The 24,731-nt window shown below is 37.4% G+C and overlaps 1 protein-coding gene across 1 annotated transcript in view; it reads left to right on the forward strand.

Moving 5' to 3' along the window:
• MEIKIN (meiotic kinetochore factor) overlaps positions 1 to 24,731 on the forward strand; it is a 93,854-nt gene that overhangs the window by 25,682 nt on the left and 43,441 nt on the right. Inside the window, exons 8-11 of the mRNA XM_070518181.1 lie at positions 4,195 to 4,259; positions 8,946 to 9,016; positions 13,278 to 13,358; positions 20,882 to 21,001. Of these exons, the coding sequence (XP_070374282.1) occupies positions 4,195 to 4,259; positions 8,946 to 9,016; positions 13,278 to 13,358; positions 20,882 to 21,001 (337 nt within the window). The remainder of the gene's footprint in view (positions 1 to 4,194; positions 4,260 to 8,945; positions 9,017 to 13,277; positions 13,359 to 20,881; positions 21,002 to 24,731) is intronic.

Below are 24,731 nucleotides of genomic sequence, written 5' to 3' on the forward strand. Positions count from 1 at the left end.
CACCAGAATTAAGCGGTAGACTGTACAATGTTGTCTTCTTTGTTGGGGATCTATAGTATAGGTATTCTGTGCTGATGAGTGTGTGAGGGTGAGAATCGGTATATTTTTGAGTGCAGATTTTCTGTAGAACTTTTACATTACTCAACCAAAATTCTTGCCTGTTATCCCACCTCTTCACAGAGATATACATGATCATATTTCTGTCATAGAGCAATCATTCTTGCAGCAAAGAAAAAAGATGGATTAGTGGAAGTGGTTAGATTAAAGGGATGACTATTGTAGCATTCCAAGTGAGACATGATTAGGATCTGAACTTTAGCAGCAAGGACAGCATAGGGAAAAACTTGAGAACAATTCAGGAGGGATAATCAATAGTTTTTAATGATTGGTTTGTTAAGGGAGGAAGATGGAACCCCAGCCCTCTGATTTAGGAAACTGGATGAAGGATGACTCTTTCACTGAGTGAAGGAACTCAAATAGAAAAGCAAGAGTGAGTTGGGGTGACAGATTGTTTTAGTTTGGAAAACACTGACATACCTACAGTATTTTGGAGTGGAGATATCTAGCAAGCAGTTGGATATCCCAGCCTGGAGGGCAAGGGAAAAGTTCTGGGCTGAAGACGTTGTTGTCCCCTTGGGAAAGTGCTTAGAGTAAGAGAAGTATAGCATTAGTGTGATAGCCTCCTATAAATATGCTTGTATCTAAATGGTGAGAAATTTCTGAAGAAAATAAAATCGATTACTGTTATTCTTGGGTGAATTATTCTTCTTTGGTAAATAACAGAAAATTCTAAAGATAAATTATTAAGGTCACCAGAGAGAAAGGATGATGGACTCACTTTTTAATCCTTTCCACAATTTGCAATGCAATATATTCTTAAGAAGGAAGGAGTGATGTTTGAAGAATAATGATACCAATTTTGAGCACCTGTTATCTACTAGACATTTTGGCATTCTCTTTAATAAACAGCACATTCACAAAGTTAAAACTGTACAACTTTGACATAATACGAGGTGGGGAAAAGGAGTTTTGTTTATATTGCTGTAAGATCTGTGTAGACCCACTTCAATGACTGTTGCATGAGTATTGAAATGGAGCAAACGTAACATAACGCTTGGTTATGTGTATCTGATCCTATTTCCTGTCTCCCTTAAATGCTGCCCTATCTTTAAAAAATAAAACCTACCACTTGAATGTGCAAAGAAACTATATCTTTATTTCTTATAATAACTGATCTAAACTGCTCATGGGCTCTCATCATCCTTCTACCCTATTTAGCTGGGTAATTATGAGTTAAACTTACTTATTAATGCCATCCAGTTACTTCCAATTAAAAGTCTCTTTTGGATGAATACTGAGTCCTTCAGGTTTTCTCCCCATTCCATATTTCTGAGGATGGCATGTAGGTAGGTGATCATAACTCTTGATTTGCCTGGGACAGTCCCAGTACGTGCCTGTTGTTCTGACATATTTTTAACTGAGCTCCCTTTTATTCTCAGAAAGGTTCCAGTTTGGACAAATAGTCACCCTAAATATGGGTTCATAGGCATAGGGGCAGGCCAGAGGTGGGAAGGGGTGAAGTTGGGGCTTGAGGGTGTCTGGAATCCACGAATTGTCTATGGACTTTTACTAATTTGTGCTGCAGGTCTCAAGACTGGATCTGTACCTGGGATGGACTCCATAGATAAAGTCATTGGTGAAAGGGCCTTATTTAGGGCCAGAGGTCCTCCACTGCTGATTTTTCTTCACCTTAGGTTTTGTTGCTACCCCAAACCCCTTGAGTCTCATTGGAGTCCTCATCCAGACTTTGACTTGGTTGCTTTCTACAATCTTTGTGGTAAAGTCACCTCACCACAGCAGCCCTATGCCAGGTATTTTGGTTCTAAACATGACCATCTTCTGCATTGCCCTTGGTATGTGGAACCTTGAGAACTTGTTCACAATGTACAGGAATTAAGGGACTCTCAGAAGGGCTAACTGAGGTCCCATCTCTGCTTGAATGTCCCAAGCTCTTACTTTTATGTTGTGTTTCCACCCTGGGTGGATGTCTCCTGCTAGAGTTCTAAATGGAGTTTGGCACACGTTTCCTCTACTTTTGGCTTCCTCTTTCCCTTTTCTAATGTCATCTTCCTACCTGTTACCCCTACCTCCAGATTTTGGGCTTGAGGAAGAGAAGTCAGTTCCTGTTGTCTTACTTCTTGTTTCCTAAGCCTCTGTCCTCTTTCTCTTTCGAAGAATCCTCTAGGCTGGAAGGTGCGGAAGGGGGATCTGTCTTTGGTTGCAGCCTGAGTTCTTTCTATATTCTATGGCTAATAGTAAAACTCCGTGGTTTTGTCCACCAAGCCTTAATTTACGTATGTTAATAGGAACTTGAGGAATGTAGCAGGATGTTAAATGTGGCTTTCATGTAGCCTTAGAGTTTGGATAGTGACCTCAATAGAAGAAAACAAAATAAAAATGACAATTACCCTTATCAGTATTCTGTATAGGACCATCTATGTAGACTTTGTAAAAGGTAAGGTCAAAACCCAATTCTTCGAGCGTAAGCCCATCATCAATCTCCAAACTACTTAAGAAAAACTAAGAATGCACTGAAAGGGTGAAATGACCAAGAATGTGTATTTCTTTGATAAGAGTTATTGGTGTCATATGCAAGGAGAGAGGGAGACTTCTCTGTCACCTTGATACAAGAGAGGAAGCTCCAGGAGAATCATTTGGAAAGTTTGACATATGTCCCCTGGAATTTGGTTTCTGACTCACACCTGAAAAGTCTAAAGGCAAGAGGGTGTGTTAGATGATTTAGAGTGCCAGAATCAAGAGGAGGCTAGACGTACTTTCAGAGTTTGGCACAACAAAGATTTGTGCATAATGCCCATAGGTCAGACATAGATCCCTCAGAAGGGAGCCGGTTATAGATTATCTTGAAAGGGATCATGCCCAGTAAGACTTCCTGCAAAGGACAAAGTAAACTCAATTGAAAGAGGCTGGAAGTTCTCTCATCGAATGGCAAAAGCTGAGGAGATCATTAATAGCAGCAAGTGAGAGAGCCCCAGGGATAGGGAAATCCTATCACTGAACACTTCAAAATACTTCAAATTTGAAAGAGTCAGCATTTGGTTATCTGTCACACCCAAACGGCACCAATAGTGTATTATAATAGTATCAGTCAAGATCAAGAAAAACCTTTCCTCTCCCTTTCAACAATCCCATCCCCCTACTCCAATGCCAGAAGACCCCAAAGAGTAGTTACCAAATGGGGGAGGAAAAAGAACAAGAAATAAAGAAGAAACCAGCCATGGTTGCTTTCCTCACTGCAGCTTATAAATCTAAATCAGGCCTAAGCTGGGAAAAGAAAGAAATTTAAACTGGATAATAAGAGTTTGGTGTTGGGCTTTTTATTATCCAAAAAATGACTATTTACTACAAGAGAATGCCACAAAAGCAATGAAATACACCTGAACGTTCATTCAGGGGCAAGAAAAAGTACTATTTTGACAGGATGAATTCAAAGGGGAAATATGAAAGAATAAAACTGTTTTTTGCTTACTGAGTTCAACTTTTCAATAAACCCCTAAAAGGAATTTAGAAAATCATCTTCTCACATTTGATTTCCAACTCCATTGTCTTGCTAGGGACTCAGAAATCCCATTTTGGTGATCACAGGCTGAGTTTTGATCTTTTTATATTCCTCTTGTAATAGCTAATCCTCTCCTACACATTTAGATAGATTTGGAGGTGGTCTTATTTATGAAAGTATAAAAGAGAAAAGGCTATTAATTTTAAGAAAGCTTTATCTGTCATGTTACTTGAGATCCGTAAGGTATGGTAACATAAGAATCCTGAGAAACAAAATTGGTATTCCTTTTGCATAAATGAGGTAACCAAGACTCAAGGCAGATTAAGTAACTTTCCCAAGGCTACTCAAGTGCGAGTAGCAGAACTGGGCTTTGAACTCAGGTCTTCTGATGGCCTTGTCCTCTACATATATTGTCTCAAACTGATAAATATATAAATATGTTGCCTTTCATTATTAAACTATTTGTTCATATAGATATGGTAACATTTTTTTCTAACCAGTATTTTCTCTATAGGATAATTGATTGCATATAAGTGTCCTGATTTTAAGTATTATTTGAGGATTCTTGAAGGTTACTGAAAGATTAAGAGTATACAATTAATTTGTTCTTATTATAGAGGGATGCTGTTAGCAGACCAAAACATTCCTCCAAAACCAAAGAATACTTCAAATTCAGAATCAGGTAATAAATAGTGAAACTAATTATTTTCATAATTCTGTTTTTCTTTATTTTTGTCACAATGTAGTGTATATTAAGAAAATTGATAGCAAGGAAACTGAGTACTTTTCAGCTTGTATTTAAGCTATTGTGTTTAAGTATTTAAGAACTGAAGATATGTGAGGATAGAAAGTGGGTCTTAACTATCCCCACAGCACCTGTCCTTAATTAGTTTAATAAATATTTACTGAGTATGTACTCTGTACTAGGCCTTGCTATATACATATACCAGTGGGGAGTGATATACATTCCCTCCCCTTGTAAGTTTCAGTCATAGCAGAGGAAGATAATCAGTAAACAGATATATTGGAGTTATGTGTGATGATTGAAAAATAAAAGGATCATCAAAGTGCCTTGCATATTAGGCACTCTGTTATTTAGTTTACTATTAGAATAAACTTCGCAAGACATTTACAACCTTACTAACCTCTGCTGTATCTCAAGATTCCTGTTTTCTTTATTTCTGGCAACAAGTTTTATAGTATCTATGTGAGGGTAAACTTGAAGAATTGCTGGTTTTGCTCCTGATGGGTATAAATGTCTGTATGAACTTAAAAAAAAAAGTTTTCAGTTTAAGAAGTTGTCTTAATGAGCATTTACTAAATGCCAGATATTACATTATGAACTGTGGGTATAAAAATGATTAAGATAGTTTCTGTTCTAAGGAAAATTAATCTAGTGATACAAACTATACCTGTGAAAGCACACATCCTTGGAAGGAATAGCACCTATTACCCTGAAGGGTGAGCATTAGAAGGAGGATTTGTTTTATAGATCAAAGAGTAAGGGAACTTGTGAACAAGAGAAGAGAGGAGATGACAGGGAAAGTGGTTGGGGTACCAAAAAACAATCTTGATTTCACCTAGGTCTTGCCTAATAGAAAGTTTTGCTTTGGCTGTGGAAAATATTATTTATAAAGCCTGGTAGTAAGGCAGAATAGTGATTCTGGATTTGTGTATGCTTTTGTACTCTTACTTTTATGTGGTTGATCGATGTAAAATTTAAAATTAAATAAATCATGTCTTGCTCTAGAACTACTTTTTACACATTCCTTAATTCAGCAAATACAACTCTGTTCCAGTTGTGTATCAGGCTCTTTACTAAGTGTTCGAAAACTGAGAAATGGCTGTTTTCCTGTCCTCAAGGATCCAGTAGTCTAGTAATAGAAACAAATAAACAGGAAATTACTTCTCAGGAAACTCCTGCGTAGTTTCCTTTGCAATCTTATCTACTGCTATTAGCCATTAAATGTGGAGTTCTTCAAGGCTGGTTCCTAGATTTTAACTTCTTTTCAATCTACCCCCGATATGTACAGGTATCCAGTAAAAAGCAGGCCTTGTAAATTTTCTCTCAGTCTGGAATCTCTTCTGAGTTGAAGACCCTTATATGCGGCTGCCTCTGAACATCTTCTCTTCAATGTTTCAGAGACACCTCATCTCGCCGTTCATTAATACCATTCATTCAGCAAATATCTATCAAGCACCTGCAGTGTAACACAAACAGTTTTAGTTGCTGGGAAACATGACAAAGTCCTTGTCCTAACAGAACTTATGTTACAGTGGAGGAAGAAAGATAATAAACAGATAAACAAATAAATACATAACAACTTCAGAAATAAGAGTAATGAAGGAAAATAAGGCAGAGTAAAAACAGAGAGTGGGACTAGGGATACTATTTTAGACAGGGTAATCAGGATAGGCCTCTGAGGAGGTGACATATGTGCAGAGCTTGGATGGAGTGAGAGAGTGAGCCAAAATCTAGGTGCAAAACATGCCAGGCAAAGGGAACAACAAGAGAGTAAGCCATGAGATGGGAATGTGCTTGGTGTGTTCGAAGAAGAGGAAAGAGGTTAGTGTGACTGGTGCAAAGAGAGTAAAAAAATAAACGGTTGAAATTGTGGTCAGAGAGCTAGTCAAGTCGTGTATTGTAGAGTCTCGTATGCTGTCGTAAGGAGTAGGGATTTTGTTCTTTTCTTTCTTTTTTTTTTTGGTCAGGAAGATTCACCCTGAGCTAACATCCATTGCCAATCCTCCTCTTTGTTTTTTTTTTTTTTTTCTTGAGGAAGATTAGTCCTGAGCTAGAATCCATGCCAATCTTCCTCTAGTTTGTATGTGAGATGCCTTCATAGCATGGCTGATGAGTGTGGTCGGTCAGCACCCAGGCTCTGAGCACAGGGCCGCCAGAGCAGAGTGCACAGAACTTTAACCACTTGGCCACAGGGCTGGCCCTAGGATTTTATTCTAAATGTGCTAAGAAGGACATTTTAGAGCAGAAGGATGATGTGATCAAAGATATATATTTTTTTAGAATCATCACTCTGGCTACTATGTGGAGATAGACTAAGGAGGCAAGAGTGGAAGCAAGGAGATCTTGTTAAACTATTGCAGTGGTCAGATAATGGTGTATGAGACTAAGGTGCTAGCAGTGGTCTGATATGGAATATATTTTAAAGGCAGATGTGCCAGGATTTTCTGGTTAGGCTAGATGTTGGGTAGGAGAGAAAAATAGAAGTCAAGGATGAATCTTAAATTATTGGTTTGAGCAACTGGATGAATGGTGGTATCATTTCTTAAGACAGGAGCTCTGTAGAGCAGAGCAAGTTGGGAGAATGATTAAGAGAATTTGATTTGGACATGTTAAATTTTATCTGTCAGCTCACGTACATAATGTTACATGAGAGAAGGCAAACACAAACATGTATATACTGTGTAATTCCATATATATGAAGTCAAGAACAGGCAAGACTATTCTGGTGGATAGAAGTCAGAATAGTGGTAATCTACGGAAAGAGGGAACTCACTGGGAAAGAATATATAGGAAACTTCTGGGGTGTTGGAAATATTTTATATCGTGATCTGTTTGGTGATTATATGGATGAATACATATGCATACAATATTTGTGCCATATTAAAACATTGAGAGGCTTATTAGCCTTCAAGTGAAGATATCATGAAAGCAGTTTGTAACACAGGAGTCTGGAGTTCAGGGCAGAAACGGGCTGTAGATAAATATGTAGAGCCAGAGTATAGATGTTTTGAAGCCATAGGATTAGATGAGATCACATAGGAAGTGAAAATAAGTAGAAAAGACATATATAAAAAGAATATAAATGGAACACTCCAACATTTAGAAGTAGCTAAAACAAAAGTTACCAAGAGATTAAATAAAATGAGAATTGAGGACTGAGAATTGTCATGACCAAGACCTAATCTGGTCCTCCTCTGGTGTCCTCCATTTCAGTTAGCAAATGTAGCTTAGCAAACCAGAAACATGGGGATCATCCTCAACACCTTCCTCTTTATAATACTTCCTATTTCTGATCTGTTACCAAATTGGTACCAATTTTATCTCTTACAGAACTCTCAAACCTACTCCTTCTCTCTACCTTGGCAGATGAAAATGAGAGGAGTGATCAGCCTCAAAGGTTGCCAGATTTAGCAAATAAAGATACAAAATGCCCAGTTAAATTTGAATTCAGATAAGCAGCAAATAATTTTTTAATATAGTCTGGTCACAGATATTGCACATGCTTGTACTGTTACATGGAAAATACTTAAACTAAAAAATTATTCATTGTTTATCTGAAGTTCAAATTTAAGTGGGCATCCTGTATTTTATTTAGCAAACTATTGCCCTCGACAATGAGACTGGGAATATATATACAATACAGGGATCATAAAAACCAGAATTTTGTATGCCAAGTTCAGGAGGTTAAGTTTTAACTTGAGGGCAGTGGAAAGCCTTTGAAGAGTTTTAAGCAAATAGTATTAGATTTGTATTTTAGGTATATAGTGTGAACAATGGACTGCAGAGGGAGGTGAATTGAAAAGCTATTGGAATAATCTAAAGGAAAATATTTTGATGCCTTAAATCAAGGTACTGGTGTTAAGAATAAAGAACAGCCATTAAGTATATATGATAGGTAAAATTAGCACATAGCAGACACTCACTAAATATTTGTTGCTTTGGATTGAGTCTGGAGAGTGAGGAAGAGAGAAGAGTCAAGATTGAAGATGCCGGAGGGGGGAGATGTTCCTGCCTGTCGTACTGAGGTCCAGTAAGGTGCAACAGGAAATGTTTCTGCTCATATTGATGTGAGCTGAAACTAGATTGCTGTGGGTTTGGGAATAAATAGGAAGAGAGGAAGTTATGTTAGTATACGTGGACAGCTCTTTGAAGAAACTTGCCTGTGGATAAGAAGAGAGAGGGGATGTAGCAGGAAGGGGGTTGGGATACAGATAAAGTTTTTGGTAAGATGAAAGAGGCCTGAGCATTTTTTAAATGCTGATAGAAAAGCTGCAGTAGAAAGGGAAAGCCTGAAAATACAGGAAAGTAGAAATGGAAGGATAATTAATGAAGAATTTTAATCACATAGAACTTTTTCTACTAATCGAAAAGTAAATCTTATATAGAGTTTATTTACTCCTGTGAAATCTGGAGCTCTTGAGATAAAGATATTTTAAAGAATACTTTCTCCTATCTGTAGCAAGTCAGATGATTTAACATATATTGTTTTTCTTTGATAACTATTAAAAGGCATAGTCGGTAAAATCTTTTTTGTTTTTTTTTTCCAAATTTGAGTTCTCTTTTCTGTACCTATAGTTAATAGAGGTTAAATAATTAAAATCTAAAGTATGTTTTTATTTATAGATAATGCAGCTTGTGAAGTTTTACTTGCTGAGAAAACTTGTCCTTCAACCCCTGAAAAAACAAAGAAAAAAGCAAGTATTGAAGCAGAATAACTACAAAAACCATACATTTCATTAGTATAGGGCATACTTTTAACCATCACTTTTATTGGAATTATTTTTCATCTAAGTCAATAATTTAAAACATTTTTGGAGTTTGCAATTAGGTTACATTATTGTTACATGAATATGTACTCTATATAAGTTTAATGAAAGAGAGTTAAAATTTACAATCTTTCCAACTTCCTTTTGGATAGTTGGATGTCTATTAATCATTAATTTAAGGTAAAAATGAGACATTTGCTGTGTAGCCAGAGCAGTGTTTTATGCTGAGGAACACTTGTGAATTAGTACATTAGACCTGGAATCTGGAGGTCTTTGAGAAGGAATTTGGACTTTATTTTGTTTGTAGCAGGAGCTACTATTTGAGTGGCTACTCAGTGCTAAGCTTTATTCTAAGCACTTTTCATTAATTATGTCTTTTCTTTATAGCATTCCTATCATGTAAGTTTTTTCTTTGTTTTGGTTTTATCTATTTTATAGATGAGAAAAAAGAGGTTTGGATGTTAACTAAGATGTTTGAGGAGCTTGTGGTAGGTCTTTCTGGATCTAAAATCTGTATTCTTTCCGCTATACCCTACTGTCATTCTATACATTAGGGAGCAAATTGAAAGAGGGCGAGAGTGTTGGCAAGAAGACTCATTAGAATGAAATTGCAAAGATTTTTGGTGCAAGATTGTGGAAGTTTTGACTAGGATGTTTTGTAAGGAAGATGGAGAAATATGAATGGATTCAGGATAGTTTTGCCTGTAGAGTTCATTTATTGGATATAGAGGATGAATGAGTGAGAGGTGTCAAGACTTCTAGGTTTCTGTCTTAAGAAGCTTTGGTTAAAGGTGCTATTTAACATGAAAAGAAAGGCAGGAAGGAAGTCTGAAGGCACATTAATATGAAAATGTTGGAAGGGCCATTGGCTATAAGTCTGCAGGTCAGGAAAATAGAAGAGGAGTGTACAGTATTATAGATATTTTTAAATTTATGAAAATAGATAAAATTACCTGGGAAAGAGTATCTATAGAGTGAGAAAATGATAAGGGTCCAGGATCAATCCTTGGAAAACTCTGTAGTCAAGTAGAAAATGAATAGTGGACAGAAAGAAGGAGGAAAATAAACACAATATGATATCATAGAAGCCAAGAAGAATGTTTACTCCTAAAAGGGGGAGTGGTCAACAATGTATATGTATTACAATAAAAAGAGGACATCTGAGAACTGCTTCAAATGCTTCTACAGCAATTGAATACTGTGAAATATATTTCACAATTGTGAATTTGGTTTCAGCCTGAAAAAGATCCTGAACCTAGAGATACAAATTTTCAAACAAAGTTAAGCTCTCAGCATCTAAAAATCAAGGTTCCGTCATCTCAGCAGAAGTCTACTCTTGAAAGCAGTGCAGGTAGATCAGTTACCAAAGTTCTGCTGCCTCAGCCCCTGGAAACTGCATTGGTAAGCACTGGCCTTTTATTAACTAATTCTTGAAAAGACTATAAAAAGAAAATGTACTTATTGGGAAGATTTAGATATGCATAATTTCTTAACAAATTTAGGAAAAAATGCAGAGAAGCTATATACTTACAGCTATATACAGGCAGATGTTTTTTAAGTGGACTGTTAGTTGACAGTTGTATTACTTGGAACCACTGGGAAGCAGATAGACTTAAGAGTTCAGGTGGCATATTGGAGGGGCTAATAGCTGAGAAAGTAAACCAGGGAGGAAGCAGGACTGGGCAGGAATAGCCTCAGTCCTCAATGCTCAATGATCTGACGAAAGCTCTCCCAGTGGGGACCTCTGGAGCAAAGATTGTCCATTAGAGGAATCTTATGTTGGGCTGCTGTGTTCAGATGTTGGCTAAGGATTGCCTGAGAAGATGGTGGCCTCAGCCTGAAAACTGAAGGAGATTCTAAAGATGTTGCACCTGGGGGCTATCTGCTGACTGCATTCCTTTCAGTGGAACAGTGGGTCCTTTGTTGAAGGAGATCTGAGTAGAGCACCTCCATGGCTGCCACAGTGATAATAATAATAGTTATCATTGAATGTTTCCTACTCTCTGGGCACCATAGATTCTCTTTACATGTACTGTTTGTAATCTTTGCACAGCAATCCCTAGGGTAGAATAATAGCCCTTGTTCAAATGAAGAAATTAAAAGATTATATAACTAATAATTATAGAGCTGACATATTCATTGTAACAAGTAAATATATCCATAAATTTGTGTGTGTGTGTGTGTGAGGAAGATCGGCCCTGAGCTAATATCTGTATTTTATGTGGGATGCCACCACAGCATGGCTTGACAAGCGGTCCTAGGTCGCACCTGGGATCCGAACCTGAGAACCCCAGGCCACCAAAGTGGAGCCCAAGAACTTAACCACTACACCAATGGGCCAGCCCCCATAAAATATTTTTGATAAAAATTTTCCTGATAAACTATTCCAGATTATGTCTTGAACAAACAACTAGTTTAAGAGATTTTAAGCCAGAAAGAAAGAAAAGAGGAAAGAACGAAAAAGAAACCTAACAGAAACTTTCCTATGATGTTCAAGTTTTAACACTGAGTTTGGGTTCCAGACTTGGCAGCGTATAATAGACACCTATTCAAAGAGATTTATCAGAGAGATGTGGTTGTTGCATGGAATCCAGGAGTTGAAAAGGCCGCAGATTGCTAGAAATAAAACTGCCCATCTTCTCTCTCTTTAACTATCTCTATCACTCTGTTTCTCTCTGCTCTGTGTTTCTGTTTCTTTGTCTTTGCTCTCCCTAGTTTTGTCTCTCAGTCTCAAGCTCTGTCTCTCTCTTCTCCATGTCTCTATCTTGATCTCTCTCCGTCCTTCTATGTCTCTGACTTGGTTTCTCTGACTGTGAATCTCTTTCTGCTCAGTCTCTGTTGATATCTGTCTTCTCAATCTCTCTTCTCCCTCCCTCTCTCCTCTCAATCTTCCTGTCTTTTTTCCTTCCTCTGCCTTTTGTCTCCCCATCCTTCCTTTCTTCCCTTCTTTACCCGCTTCCTCCTTCTCCCTGCCTTCCTCTCCCTTCCTTCCTCCCAACTTGTCAATCCGTCCTTCCCCCTCTCTCTTAAACTCTTTAGCTCTCTGATCCTGTCTCTTTCTCTTCTTGCTCTGTCTCTCACTCTTCTTGATTTGTCTGCCTGTCTCTCTTTGTCTGTCTCTTTGCATCTTCAAGAAATAGAAAATGATGGGGCTGGCCCGGTGGTGCAGCGGTTAAGTATGCACGTCCGCTATGGGGGCCCAGGGTTTGCTGGTTTGGATCCCGGGTGCGGACATGGCACCGTTGGCACACCATGCTGTGGTAGGCGTCCCACATATAAAGTAGAGGAAGATGGGCATGGATGTTAGCTCAGGGCCAGTCTTCCTCTGAAAAAAGAGGAGGATTGGCAGCAGTTAGCTCAGGGCTAATCTTCCTCCAAGGAAAAAAAAAGAAATAGAAAATGAGTTTGTATCCTACTTTATAATTTTTTTAACTTTATGTTCCATAAAAAGTATCTATATACATTTAAATGTATGTATTTTAAACCAATTATCTTTGTTCCATATATATTTTAACAGTGTCAGAAATAACTTATAATCCCTTTCCAGAAAAAGTACAATAGTATACTAGAAATTAAACAAATGCTAAATGTAAAATACATTTATTAGCACTTAACAAAGATAATCAAAGCACCGTTTCCTAATTCAAAACTTTAATTAGGGGGCCGGCCTGGTGGCGCAGCGATTAAGTTTGCACATTCTGCTTTGGTGGCCCGGGGTTCTCCGGTTTGGATCCAGGGTGCAGACATGGCACCGCTTGGCAAGCCATACTGTGGTAGACGTCCCACATATAAAGTAGAGGAAGATGGGCACAGATGTTAGCTCAGGGCCAATCTTCCTCTGCAAAAAGAGGAGGATTGGCGGCAAATGTTAGCTCAGGGCTAATCTTCCTCAAAAAACAAAAAAAAAAACTTTAATTAGGTTTCTTCCTAAATTAACAGCTATTTCAACCAAAGTATTCTCATATAGTTGTTGTACCTCATAGAGGTCTCTTGAGAGTTGTTTGACCTAGCTCAAGCTGGAAAATTCTTTAGTTACCTGTCAAGTGATTTAAAATTTAATTAGCAGATTAAAATTTTATTAGTATGACATGTTATGATCTAGTCTACTAATTTTAAATTTTTTTTTACTGTATTAAAGTAGTTTATTTCTTTCTGCTATTCAATTCCCTATTTCACAAAACATTGATAGAACACAAATTCCAGTACTCCTGATAAGAAAAGCAGAGGCCTGTTAACAAGTACTCCGTCTTCACAAACAGCTGGCTTCGTGGTAAGTATTAGAGTTTGGCACTTGTAGTATCTATTTTCTGGCTCTTTGTCCTCCTCATTAGAATACTGGGGAGTAGAATACTTTTGTCACACCAGGGGAATACTGCAGATAGAGAATAATGTCTGTATTTTTCTGTTGCATTAACACGTTCACTGGATGTACTCTATATATTTCTGTACATAGAAGAAAGAAAGATTAGAATACTGCAGCACCGACAAGGTTCTTCTTATTTTGTTTTTCATTTTTTTATTGTAGCAAAATATACGTAAATTTTATCATGGTAATGATAAATTTTATCAATTTTATCAGTCATTTTTTATCAATCATTTTGACCATTTTTAAGTGTACAGATCAAGTACATTCACATTGTTGTGCAACCATCACCCCATCCATATCCAGAACTTTCTTCATCTTGCAAAACTGAGACTCCATACTCATTAAGCAATAATTCCCCATTCCTCCCTCCCCTAGTCCCTGGCAACTACCATTCTACTTTCTGTCTCTATGAATTTGCTCTAGGTACTTCATATAAATGGAATCATATATTATTTGTCCCTTTGTGACTGGATTATTTCACTTAGCATAATGTCTTCAAGGTTCATCCATGTGATAGCATGTTTCAGAATTTTCTTCCTTTTTTAAGGCTGAATAATATTCCATTGTGTGTATATACCACATCTTGCTTATCCATTCAGCTCTCTATGGATATTTGGGTTGTTTCTGTCTTTTGACTATTGTGAATAATTCTGCTATTAATATGGATGTACAAATATTTCTGTGTCCCTGCTTTCAGTTCTTTTGGGTATATACTTGGAGGTAGAATTGCTGGATCATATAATAATTCTCATTTTAACTTTTTGAGGAACTACCATACTGTTTTTCATAGCGGCTGCGCTGTTTTACATTCCCACTAACAATGCACAAGGGTTCCAGTTTCTCTACATCTTTGTCAATATTTGCCATTTTCTGTCTTTTTGAATAATAGCCCTCTTCCCGGGTGTGAGATGGTATCTAACTGTGGTTTTGATTTGTATTTTCCTAATGGCTAGTGATGTTGAGAAGAATCATTTCACATACTTATTGGCCATTTGTGTATCTTTTGAGAAATGACTGTTTAAGTCCTTTGCCTATTTTTAAAATCAGGTTGTTTATTTTTGTTGTTGTTGAGTTGTAGGACTTCTTTATATATTCTGGATATTAAACTCTTATCAGATATATGGTTTGCAAATATTTTGTCCCATTCTGTGGGTTACCTTTTAATTCTGTTGATAGAGTCCTTTGATGCACAAAAATGATTATTTTTTATGTAGTCAAATTTATCTATTTTTTTCCTTTGTTACCTGTGTTTTTGGTGTCATATGCAAGAAATCAGTGTGACACCCAATGTCATGAAGTTTCCCCCCTCTGTTTTCTTCTAAGAGTTTTATAATTTAGCTCAAACCCAACCAGGTTCTTCTTAGGTTCAAGTGAACAACAGGAATACAGCTTGCAAGCAGGTCAGAATCAGGTGTTCCCTTCTGGGGAAGCAGTCCTCATACGAGGCCATGTAGCAGCTTATATAGCAGTCTGGGGACAGCTCAGGTACAAGGAGATGAGATCCAATGTCTTTTTTTTTATTATTATTAATGTTATGATAGATTACAACCTTGTGAGATTTCAGTTGTACATTATTGTTAGTCATGTTGTGGGTACACCACTTCCCCCTTTGTGCCCTCCCTCCACTCCCCCTTTTCCTTGGTAACCACTGATCAGATCTCCTTTTCAATATATTAACTTCCACCTATGAGTGGAGTCATATAGAGTTCGTCTTTCTCTGACTGGCTTATTTCGCATAACATAATACCCTTGAGGTCCATCCACGTTGCTGCGAATGGGCCAATTTTGTCTTTTTTTATGGCTGAGTAGTATTCCATTGTGTATATATACCATATCTTCTTTATCCAATCATCAGTTTCTGGGCATGTAGGTTGGTTCCACGTCTTGGCTATTGTAAATAATGCTGCGATGAACATAGGGGTGCAAGGGACTCTTGGGATTTCTGATTTCAGGTTCTTAGGATAGATACCCAGTAATGGGATGGCTGGGTCATAGGGTATTTCTATTTTTAACTTTTTGAGAAATCTCCATACTGTTTTCCATAGTGGCTGTACCAGTTTGCATTCCCACCAACAGTGTATGAGGGTTCCTGTTTCTCCACAACCTCTCCAACATTTGTCGCTCTTGGTTTTGGATGTTTTTGCCAATCTAACGGGTGTAAGGTGATATCTTAGTGTAGTTTTGATTTGCATTTCCCTGATGATTAGCGATGATGAACATCTTTTCATGTGTCTATTGGCCATATTCATATCTTCTTTTGAGAAATGTCTGTTCATGTCCTCTGCCCATTTTTTGATCGGGTTGCTTGTTTTTTTGTTGTTAAGCCGTGTGAGTTCTTTGTATATTATGGAGATTAACCCTTTGTCAGATAAGTGGCTTGTAAATATTTTTTCCCAATTAGTGAGCTGTTTTTTTGTTTCAATCCTGTTTTCCCTTGCCTTGAAGAAGCTCTTTAGTCTGATGAAGTCCCATTTGTTTATTCTTTCTATTGTTTCCCTCAACTGAGGAGTTATAGTGTCCGAAAAGATTCTTTTGAAACTGATGTCAAAGAGTGTACTGCCTATATTCTCTTCCAGAAGACTTATTGTTTCAGGCCTAATCTTTAGGTCTTTGATCCATTTTGAGTTTATTTTGGTGTGTGGTGAAAAAGAATGGTCAATTTTCAATCTTTTGCATGTGGCTGTCCAGTTTTCCCAGCACCATTTGTTGAAGAGACTTTCTTTTCTCCATTGTAGGCCCTCTGCTCCTTTGTCGAAGATTATCTGTCCATAGATGAGTGGTTTTATCTCTGGGCTTTCAATTCTGTTCCGTTGATCTGTGGACCTGTTTTTGTACCAGTACCATGCTGTTTTGATCACTGTAGCTTTGTAGTATGTTTTGAAATCGGGGATTGTGATTCCACCAGCTTTGTTTTTCTTGCTCAGGATTGCTTTAGCAATTCGCGGTCTTTTGTTGACCCATATGAATTTTAGGATTCTTTGTTCAATTTCTGTGAAGAATGTTCTTGGGATTCTGATTGGGATAGCATTGAATCTGTAGATTGCTTTAGGTAGTATGGACATTTTAACTATGTTTATTCTTCCAATCCATGTGCAAGGAATGTCTTTCCATCTCTTTATGTCATCGTCAATTTCTTTCAAGAAAGTTTTGTAGTTTTCATTGTATAGATCCTTCACTTCCTTGGTTAAGTTTATCCCAAGGTATTTTATTCTTTTCGTTGCAATTGTGAATGGGATTGAGTTCTTGAGTTCTTTTTCTGTTAGTTCATTGTTAGTATATAAAAATGCTACTGATTTATGTATGTTGATTTTATACCCTGCTACTTTGCTGTAGTTGTTGATTATTTCTAATAGTTTTTCTATGGATTCTTTGGGGTTTTCTATATATAAGATCATGTCATCTGCAAACAGTGAGAGTTTTACTTCTTCATTACCTATTTGGATTCCTTTTATTTCTTTTTCCTGCCAAATTGCTCTGGCCAACACCTCCAGTACTATGTTGAATAGGAGTGGTGAAAGTGGGCACTCTTGTCTTGTTCCTGTCCTCAGAGGGATGGTTTTCAGTTTTTGTCCATTGAGAGATCCAATGTCTTTTTAATAACACATACATAGCTTCCAAGGCCCCCACAAGGGACATGCCTAATTACAAGAATCAAGGAAACCCAAAGTATGGGGCTTTTTATAGTATTTATTTAGTTATAATGCATTTATCATTTATTTAGAGCACATTTATAACTTCTCCCCCTCCAGGTACAATCATCATTTTTACCATAAGCAATGTTGTCTGGTGACACAGTTGACTTTCTTACCTTTATCAGGTTCCTAGTGGAACAGAGCTAGAAAGTTAACCAAAGATAAGTTTTGTTTTGTTTTTTTAAATCTCTGCTCTGCTTGGCTTTCTTTCTTTCTTTCTTTTTTGTGAGGAAGAGTGGCCCTGAGCTAACATCTGTTGTCAATCTTCCTCTTTTTTTTTTCCTTCTCCCTAAAACCCCAGTACATAGTTGTGTGTTTTAGTTGCAAGTCATTCTAGTTCCTCCATGTGGGATGCTGCCACAGCATGGCTTGATGAGCGGTGTGTAGGTCCATACCTGGGATCTAAACTGGTGAACCCTGGGGCACTGAAATGGGTCACGTGAACTTAACCACTCGCCCATGGGGCCAGCCCCCAAAGATCCATTTCTCAAGCTAGGTAAAAGTGTTCTGTTGACACTCTGCTCACAGTCTTTTCAGTGTTCTAAAAGTTAGTACTTTTTCCAGAAAATGAGTGTTTCATTTTTTGTGCATTTTTACTTAATATTTGGGGTTAAAATGTATGGAAGGGGAATAAATATTTCAGACTGAGTTTTTTCCCCAGAAAAACTAATTTAGTGACTATTTTATGATACCAACATCTTTAAACAATTGAGCTATAATCCACATTTTATAAAATCTACCATGCTAGAGTGTGAATTCAGTGTTTTTTAGCATATTCATAAGGTTGTGCCACCATCGCTACAATCTAATTGAAGAACATTTTTTACCACTCTATTAGCAGTTACTTACCATTCACCCCCTCTCACCCTCCAGTTCCTAGAAACTACTAATCTACTTTCTGTCTCTACTTTATTCTGGCTATTTCATATAAATGGAATCATATGATATGTGGCCTTTTGTGTCTGGCTACTTCCACTTAGCATAATGTTTTCAAAGTTCATCCATGTTATAAGATGTATTAGTACTTTGTTATTTATGGCTGAATAATATCACATAATAAGGATATACCAATTTTATCTACTAAGTCATCAGTTTATGGGCATTTGGATGAATAAGATTGCTATGAGCATACATGTACAAGTTTTTGTGTCAATTATGTTTTCAGTTTTCTTGGGTATATACCTGGAAATGGAATTAGAATTGCTGGGTCAAATGGTAACTGTATGTTTAATACTTTTTTTGTAGTGGGCTTTTTGAAAACAGCTTTGTTGAGATATAATTCGCATACATACAATTCACCTATTTAGAGTGTAAAATTCAGTTGTTGTTTTATATCCACAGAGTTGTGCAGTCATCACCACAGTTACTTTTAGAACATTTTTATCACCTCAGAAGGAAACCCCAGGGGCTATCCTGGTGACATAATGGTTGGGTTTGTGTGCTCTGCTTTGGCGGCCCAAGGATCGCCAGTTCGGATCCTGGGCGCAGACCTGTGCACTGCTCATCAAGTCATGCTGTGGTGGCATCCCACATACAAAATAGAGGAAGGTTGCCACAGATGTTAGCTCAGTGACAACCTTCCTCAAGCAAAAAGAGGAAGATTGGCAACAGATATTAGCTGAGGGCCAGCCTTCCTCACCAAAATAAAAAAAAGAGAGAAACCCCATACTCTTTAGCTTTTACTCCCTTATTCCTCCATCCCACTATCTAGCCCTAAGCAACCACTAATATACTTTCCATCTCTATAAATTTCTGGACATTTTATATGAATGGAATCATATAATATGTGGTCTTCTGTGATTGCATTCTTTCATTTAGCATAATGTTTTCAAGGTTCATCCATATTGTAGCATATATAAGTACTTCTTTCCTTTTTGTGGCTGAATAATATTTCATTGTGTTGAAGGCCATTTGGGTTGTTTCCACCTTTTGACTATTATGAATAATGCTTCCATAAACATTCAGCTACAAGCCTTGGTGTGGATATATGTTTTCATTTCTCTTGAGTATGTACCTAGGAGTAAAATTGCTGGGTTATATGGTAGCTCTATGGTTAAGTATTAGAGGAACTGCTAGATGTTTTCCAAGGTAATAAAACCATTTTACACTCCCAGCAGCATCATATATATGCTTTGATTTGTCCATATGCTCACCAACACTTATTATCATCCATCTTTTTAGGTGTGAAGTGGTACCTCATTGTGATTTTGCACTTATTGGCCATTTGTTTATCTTCTTCGAAGAAATGTCTACTTAGATCCTTTGCTTATTTTTAAATTAGGTTATTTGTCTTTTTATTGTTGAGTTGTAAGAGTTCTTTATATATTCTAGATACTAGACCCTTATCAGATATATGGTTTACAAATATTTTCTCCCATTTTGTGGGTAAATTCTAGTATCTTTTGTTTTTTTATTTTTATTTTTTTTTTGAGGAAGATTAGCCCTGAGCTAACATCTGCTGCCAATCCTCCTCTTTTTGCTGAGGAAGACTGGCCCTGAGCTGACATCCATGCCCATCTTCCTCTACTTTATATGTGGGACGCCTAGCACAGCATGGCTTGCCAAGCGGTGCCATGTCCACACCCAGGATCCAAACCGGCAAACCCCGGGCCACTTAAGCTTAATGTGCGAAATTAACCGCTGTGCCACCAGGCTAGTCCCTCTAGTATCTTTTAATAAGTAAAAATACTTTTGAGAACATTTAATGTTCTTGACATTTTAAAGTCTGCATTTTCTTACCAAATGAGTCTGAGACTGATTGCCCTTTGGTTCATTCCACAGCTTGCTCCCACCAAATGAAGCATGTATATCCCCTTCAATTACAAGCTGTCAGTCCTTGGCTGGCCACCTCTAAATAAGGCTGGTTAACTCCAGAACTTTGGGAGATTTTAATTTTCCTGGGTCTCACTTTAATGTGGCCTTTCTGACACTGTTCTAAGATACAAGTGAGTAGGTGAGAAGTTGTTCTGTCCTCCTAAGAGAAAGAGGAGCTAGGCAAGGGTAGACACCTGCCCACTCCCCACCCTGCACAGCTGATAATCCATTTTGAGCACCCATGCATGTGGTCTAGCCTAGGTTCAGGCCAGATTACTCTAGTCAGGTCTAGCTGGTCAACATGACAGAGCTTCTTGGAATCCCAACCTAAAGATTATGGATCATGAGTCTGGTTTTAAATATTTTCAGTTCAATATAGAAATATGTGGTGATTTCAGTAACTTGATAGTGATGTGGATATGGTGCTCAAGAAAGAGTTCTTTGCTAGAGCCAGAGATTTTTAAATCTCTGGTGTTCAATTTGTGGGCAAGAATACAGCAAGCACAGAACACTGGGGAAGGCTGATGTTGAAGGGAAGAGCAGGGGAAATTATTCCAGGAGGTGTGGTTGCTGGGTAGATGAATCTCATTTAGTAAGTGCTTAATAAATATTAATTGGATGAATGAATAGGAAAAAATTACATAATACTGTAACAAACAAAAATTCCTATTTAAAAAAGAACTTTAAAGCTAAAGAGCATTATAATCTTCTTTATAGATTGATTTGTCCCCAAACATGTGTCTTTTGAAGAATTATTTCCAAATATTAGCAATTATATTAATTCAGATAAAATTGTTGGTATGTCAAGCTCACAAGAAAATGCTTCTAATGAGACAGTATTTCAACTTTCCTTTAATTACTTAAAAATAATTGTTTTTGCAACATTTAACTTCTACAAAAGAGTAATATATTCTTTTATAGATTGATTTGTCCTCAGTGCAAAAAGCATCTTTTGAAGAACTATTTCCAAATGTCAGCAAATATGTTAATTCAAATGAAATTGTTTCTGGGTCAAGTTTGCAAGAAAATGCTTCAAATGAGGTAGTATTTTCCATTTTTCCTTTAATTACTAAAAGAAATAATTACTGTTATATGAGATACTTTGTATATGAGATACTTTAAGAAACCTGTAATTCAGTTAAGGCTAATATCATCCACATGTGGAGTAAGTATCAGTCACAATTCTAAATAAAGGATATTAGGCTGCCACAGCCAAAACGCTTTGTATCATCAGGACTTGGGGGTATTAAACAACTAGAAGAAACAGTAGTATCCTACTTGATCCAAAATTCAATTTTTGTTTGTACATATAAATTGTAGTCACCAACCTCATTATATTAGGATGAATATATGGAAGTGCTATGCTCCATTAATTCAAAAGACATAAAACTCATGACTCTAAGAGCCATCGGGGGTGGGAGTAGAGAGAGGGGATGAGCAGAAAAAGAGAGAAGAACAAAAAAGAGGAGGGAAGAGAGAAAGGGCCAGAAAGAAGGGCAGTAGGGGCAGAAAGACAGAGTAAGACAGAGAGAAAAAAAATAGAGAGGCAGTACTTTAGAGATATGTAGTGGCTCAGGGTAGCTGGACCTTTTCAGTGTGACCTGGGATAAGGGTGGGGATCCAGCTGGTGAGGAGAAAGCTGGAGATGAGATTATAAAGATAAACAAGGGCCAAAATCATAAAAGGTCTCATAATCCATGTGAAAATTTGGATTTTTTCCTGAGGGGTGCCAATAAAGAATTATAAACAGAAGATGATATCAGATATTCTTGTGAAAAGTTTATTCTGGCTCCAGTGGTGGAGAACAGATTGTGAAAGGCTGAGACTAGAGGCAGTTAGAGGGATAATCTCCTGAGAGCGAGAGTGAGAGAGAGAGAGAGAGAAAATGTAGGATAAGAGGCTTAAGGAAAGTAAAAATAGTTTGAAACAGGAGTTTGGGGGAATGGAAGAGCTAGGGAACACGATTATAGCACGTTGTTGAGAGCCCAGTTGAAAGTGGAAACTATTACTTTTTTAAAAAGAATCTTTACTGAGGTATAATTGACATGCAATAAACTGCATATATTTAAAGTGTAAAATTTGAAAGTCTTCATGTACATATGCACCTTTGAAACCACCCCCATAATCAAGATAGGGAAAATGTAACCGAGCAAGGGCTCGTTCTACACACTGCAATCTTGAAGCCAATCAATTGCAAGATGAGTCTGTGCTTGAGAAAGGAATTTATTCAGTTAGTCAATAAAATTGAAAGATGGTGGACTCATGTCCCAAAGACCATCATAAACAAGCACAAAGTTTAAGCAGTTATACAGGGCTAATGGGCTATGAAGGAGAGGTCAGGTATGTTAGCCATCTGGCATGAGTGACCAGAAACACCAAACCAGATCTTTCAGTTATCGATGATGGATACCAGCATAGAAGTTCTTCTCTGAGGAGGTCATCATATTCCTAAGAAACTCCAAAGAACAACGTCATCACCTATCACTACAGGGAGTACATGCATTGGCCAGGATTATAAAATCTACAGAGTGTGCACGTTTCCCAGAATGAAGCTATTTATTTCCTAGGCTATGTGCAAGGTAAAACATATACAGTGTGAGTGAATTAGTCAGAGGTCATTCTGAGTTACAGTATAGCTTCCTTCATGTCAGCTTTATCCTAGACTGGTATCAAAAATATCCATCACCAAAAGTTTCCTCCTCCTATTTTATAATTTCTTTCTTCCTGCCCCTGCCCCACAAACAACTACTGATTTAGTTACTGTCATTATAGATTGGGTTACATTTTCTAGAGTTTGGAGTCATGAGAGACAGACAGAGAGAGAGATCTTTTTTGGTCTGGCTTCTTTCACTCAGCATAATTTTTCTGAGATTCATTTATGTTGCTGAGTGTATCAGTAGTTTGTTCCTTTTTATTGCTAAGTAGTATTTCATTGTATGGTACACCAAAATTTGTTTATCCATTCACCTGTTTTTGGACATTTGGGTTGCTTAGTTGCTATTCATGTACAAGTATTTGTATTGACAAGGACTCTCTCCTCGATCAAACTTTAGTTAGCATCCTTTGAGCCCTCTTCTCACCTAGGCGTTAAACTGGCACTTGCTGAGTACAGTTTTAGCAAGAATTCTGTGAAGTCACTTTAGAGAGAATCTTCCATCCCGATATCTTATTACCCTGGCCTGCCTTTAGCACCTTGTCCTATTAGGTCTAATTGGGTTCCTAGACCCAATAACATGTGTGTGTGTAGAGGAGGCAATTTCTCCACACCTCCAACAAGCAATGCTCCAGAGACCAGCTGGGTGTCCTAGAATTCAACTCAATTCTGACACTGTCTACCCAGAGATAGTATCAGATTCCAAAGGTAAAGGGCTCAGTTCCCAGAAGACCACCCCTCACTTCAATGACAATCACAAGCCCAGGTTGTTACCTGTGCTTCTGACTGACTGGCTACCGATTGGAGATTCCCCCTCCTTCAGTTCCATTAATTTGCTAGAGCGGCTCACAGAACTCAGAGAAACATTTTAATTACTGGATTACCGGTTTATTATAAAAGGATATAATTCAGGAACAGACAGATGGAAGAGATGCATAAGGCAAACTATGGTGAAAGGGCACGGAACTTCCATGCTTTCTCCCAACATTCCACTGTCCCCAAATCTCCACGTGTTCACCAACCCAGAAGCTCTCCAAACCCTGTCCTTTTGGAGGCTTTTTTTATGGAGGCTTTGTTACATAGGTATGATTGATTAAGTCGTTGACTATTGGCTATTGATTCAGTCTCCAGTCCCTTTTCCCTCCCTGGAGTTCAGAGGTGGGCCTGAAAGTTCCAACCCTCTAATCACATGGTTGGTTCCCTGGGCAACCAGTCCTCATCCTTAGGTGCAGTCCGAAGGTGACTTCATTAACATAGCAAAAGACACCTTCCTTGCTTTCATCCCTTAGGAAATTCCAGAGGTTTTAGGAGCTCTGTGCCAGAAACAGTCATGAAGAACAACTATATATTTCCTGCTATAAATCACAATATCACAGGTCAGTTTAGCAAGAATCCCCTTACCCTTGATGTAATTTCCTAACCACTGATGCCCTTACTCTGCTCATTGGCTATAAATCCCCAACTGCCTTTACTGTATTTGGAATTGAGCCTGGTCTCTCTGCTCTGTTGCAATAGTCTTGAATAAAGTATTCCTTATTGTTTTAACAAGTATCAGAATAATTTTTTCTTTAACAGTATGAATGTATATTTCCTTTTCTCGTGGGTAAATAGTTAGGAGTGGAAATTGCCACTGTTTTCCAAAGTGATTGTACCATTTTACATTTATACCAACAGTGTTTGAGAGTTGTACTTTCTCTACATTCAACATTTAGTATGGTCAGTCTTTTAATCTTAACCATTCTAATAGGTATGAAGTGATATCTTATTATGGTTTTAATTTGCATTTCCCTAATGACTAATGATATTGATGACATTTTCATTTTTTTTTTTTTTTTTTGCCATTTGTATATCTTCTTTGGTGATGTATCTGTTCGAATCTTTTGCCCATTTTAAAAAATTGCTTGATTTTCTTATTGTAGATTTTGAGTTTTTTATATAATCTGGATGCAAATCCTTTACCAGATATATACTTTGAGAGACATTTTCCCAGTCTGAACCTTGTCTTTTCATCCATTCCACTATCTTTTTAAAAAAATTAAGAAACAAACTTTTTGTGGTATATTTTACAAGTCATAAAATTCACCCATTTCACGTTTACAATTCAGTGATTTTTAGTAG

The sequence above is a fragment of the Equus asinus genome, chromosome 9 (genome assembly GCF_041296235.1).
Source record: "Equus asinus isolate D_3611 breed Donkey chromosome 9, EquAss-T2T_v2, whole genome shotgun sequence".
NCBI classification, from domain to species: domain Eukaryota; kingdom Metazoa; phylum Chordata; class Mammalia; order Perissodactyla; family Equidae; genus Equus; species Equus asinus.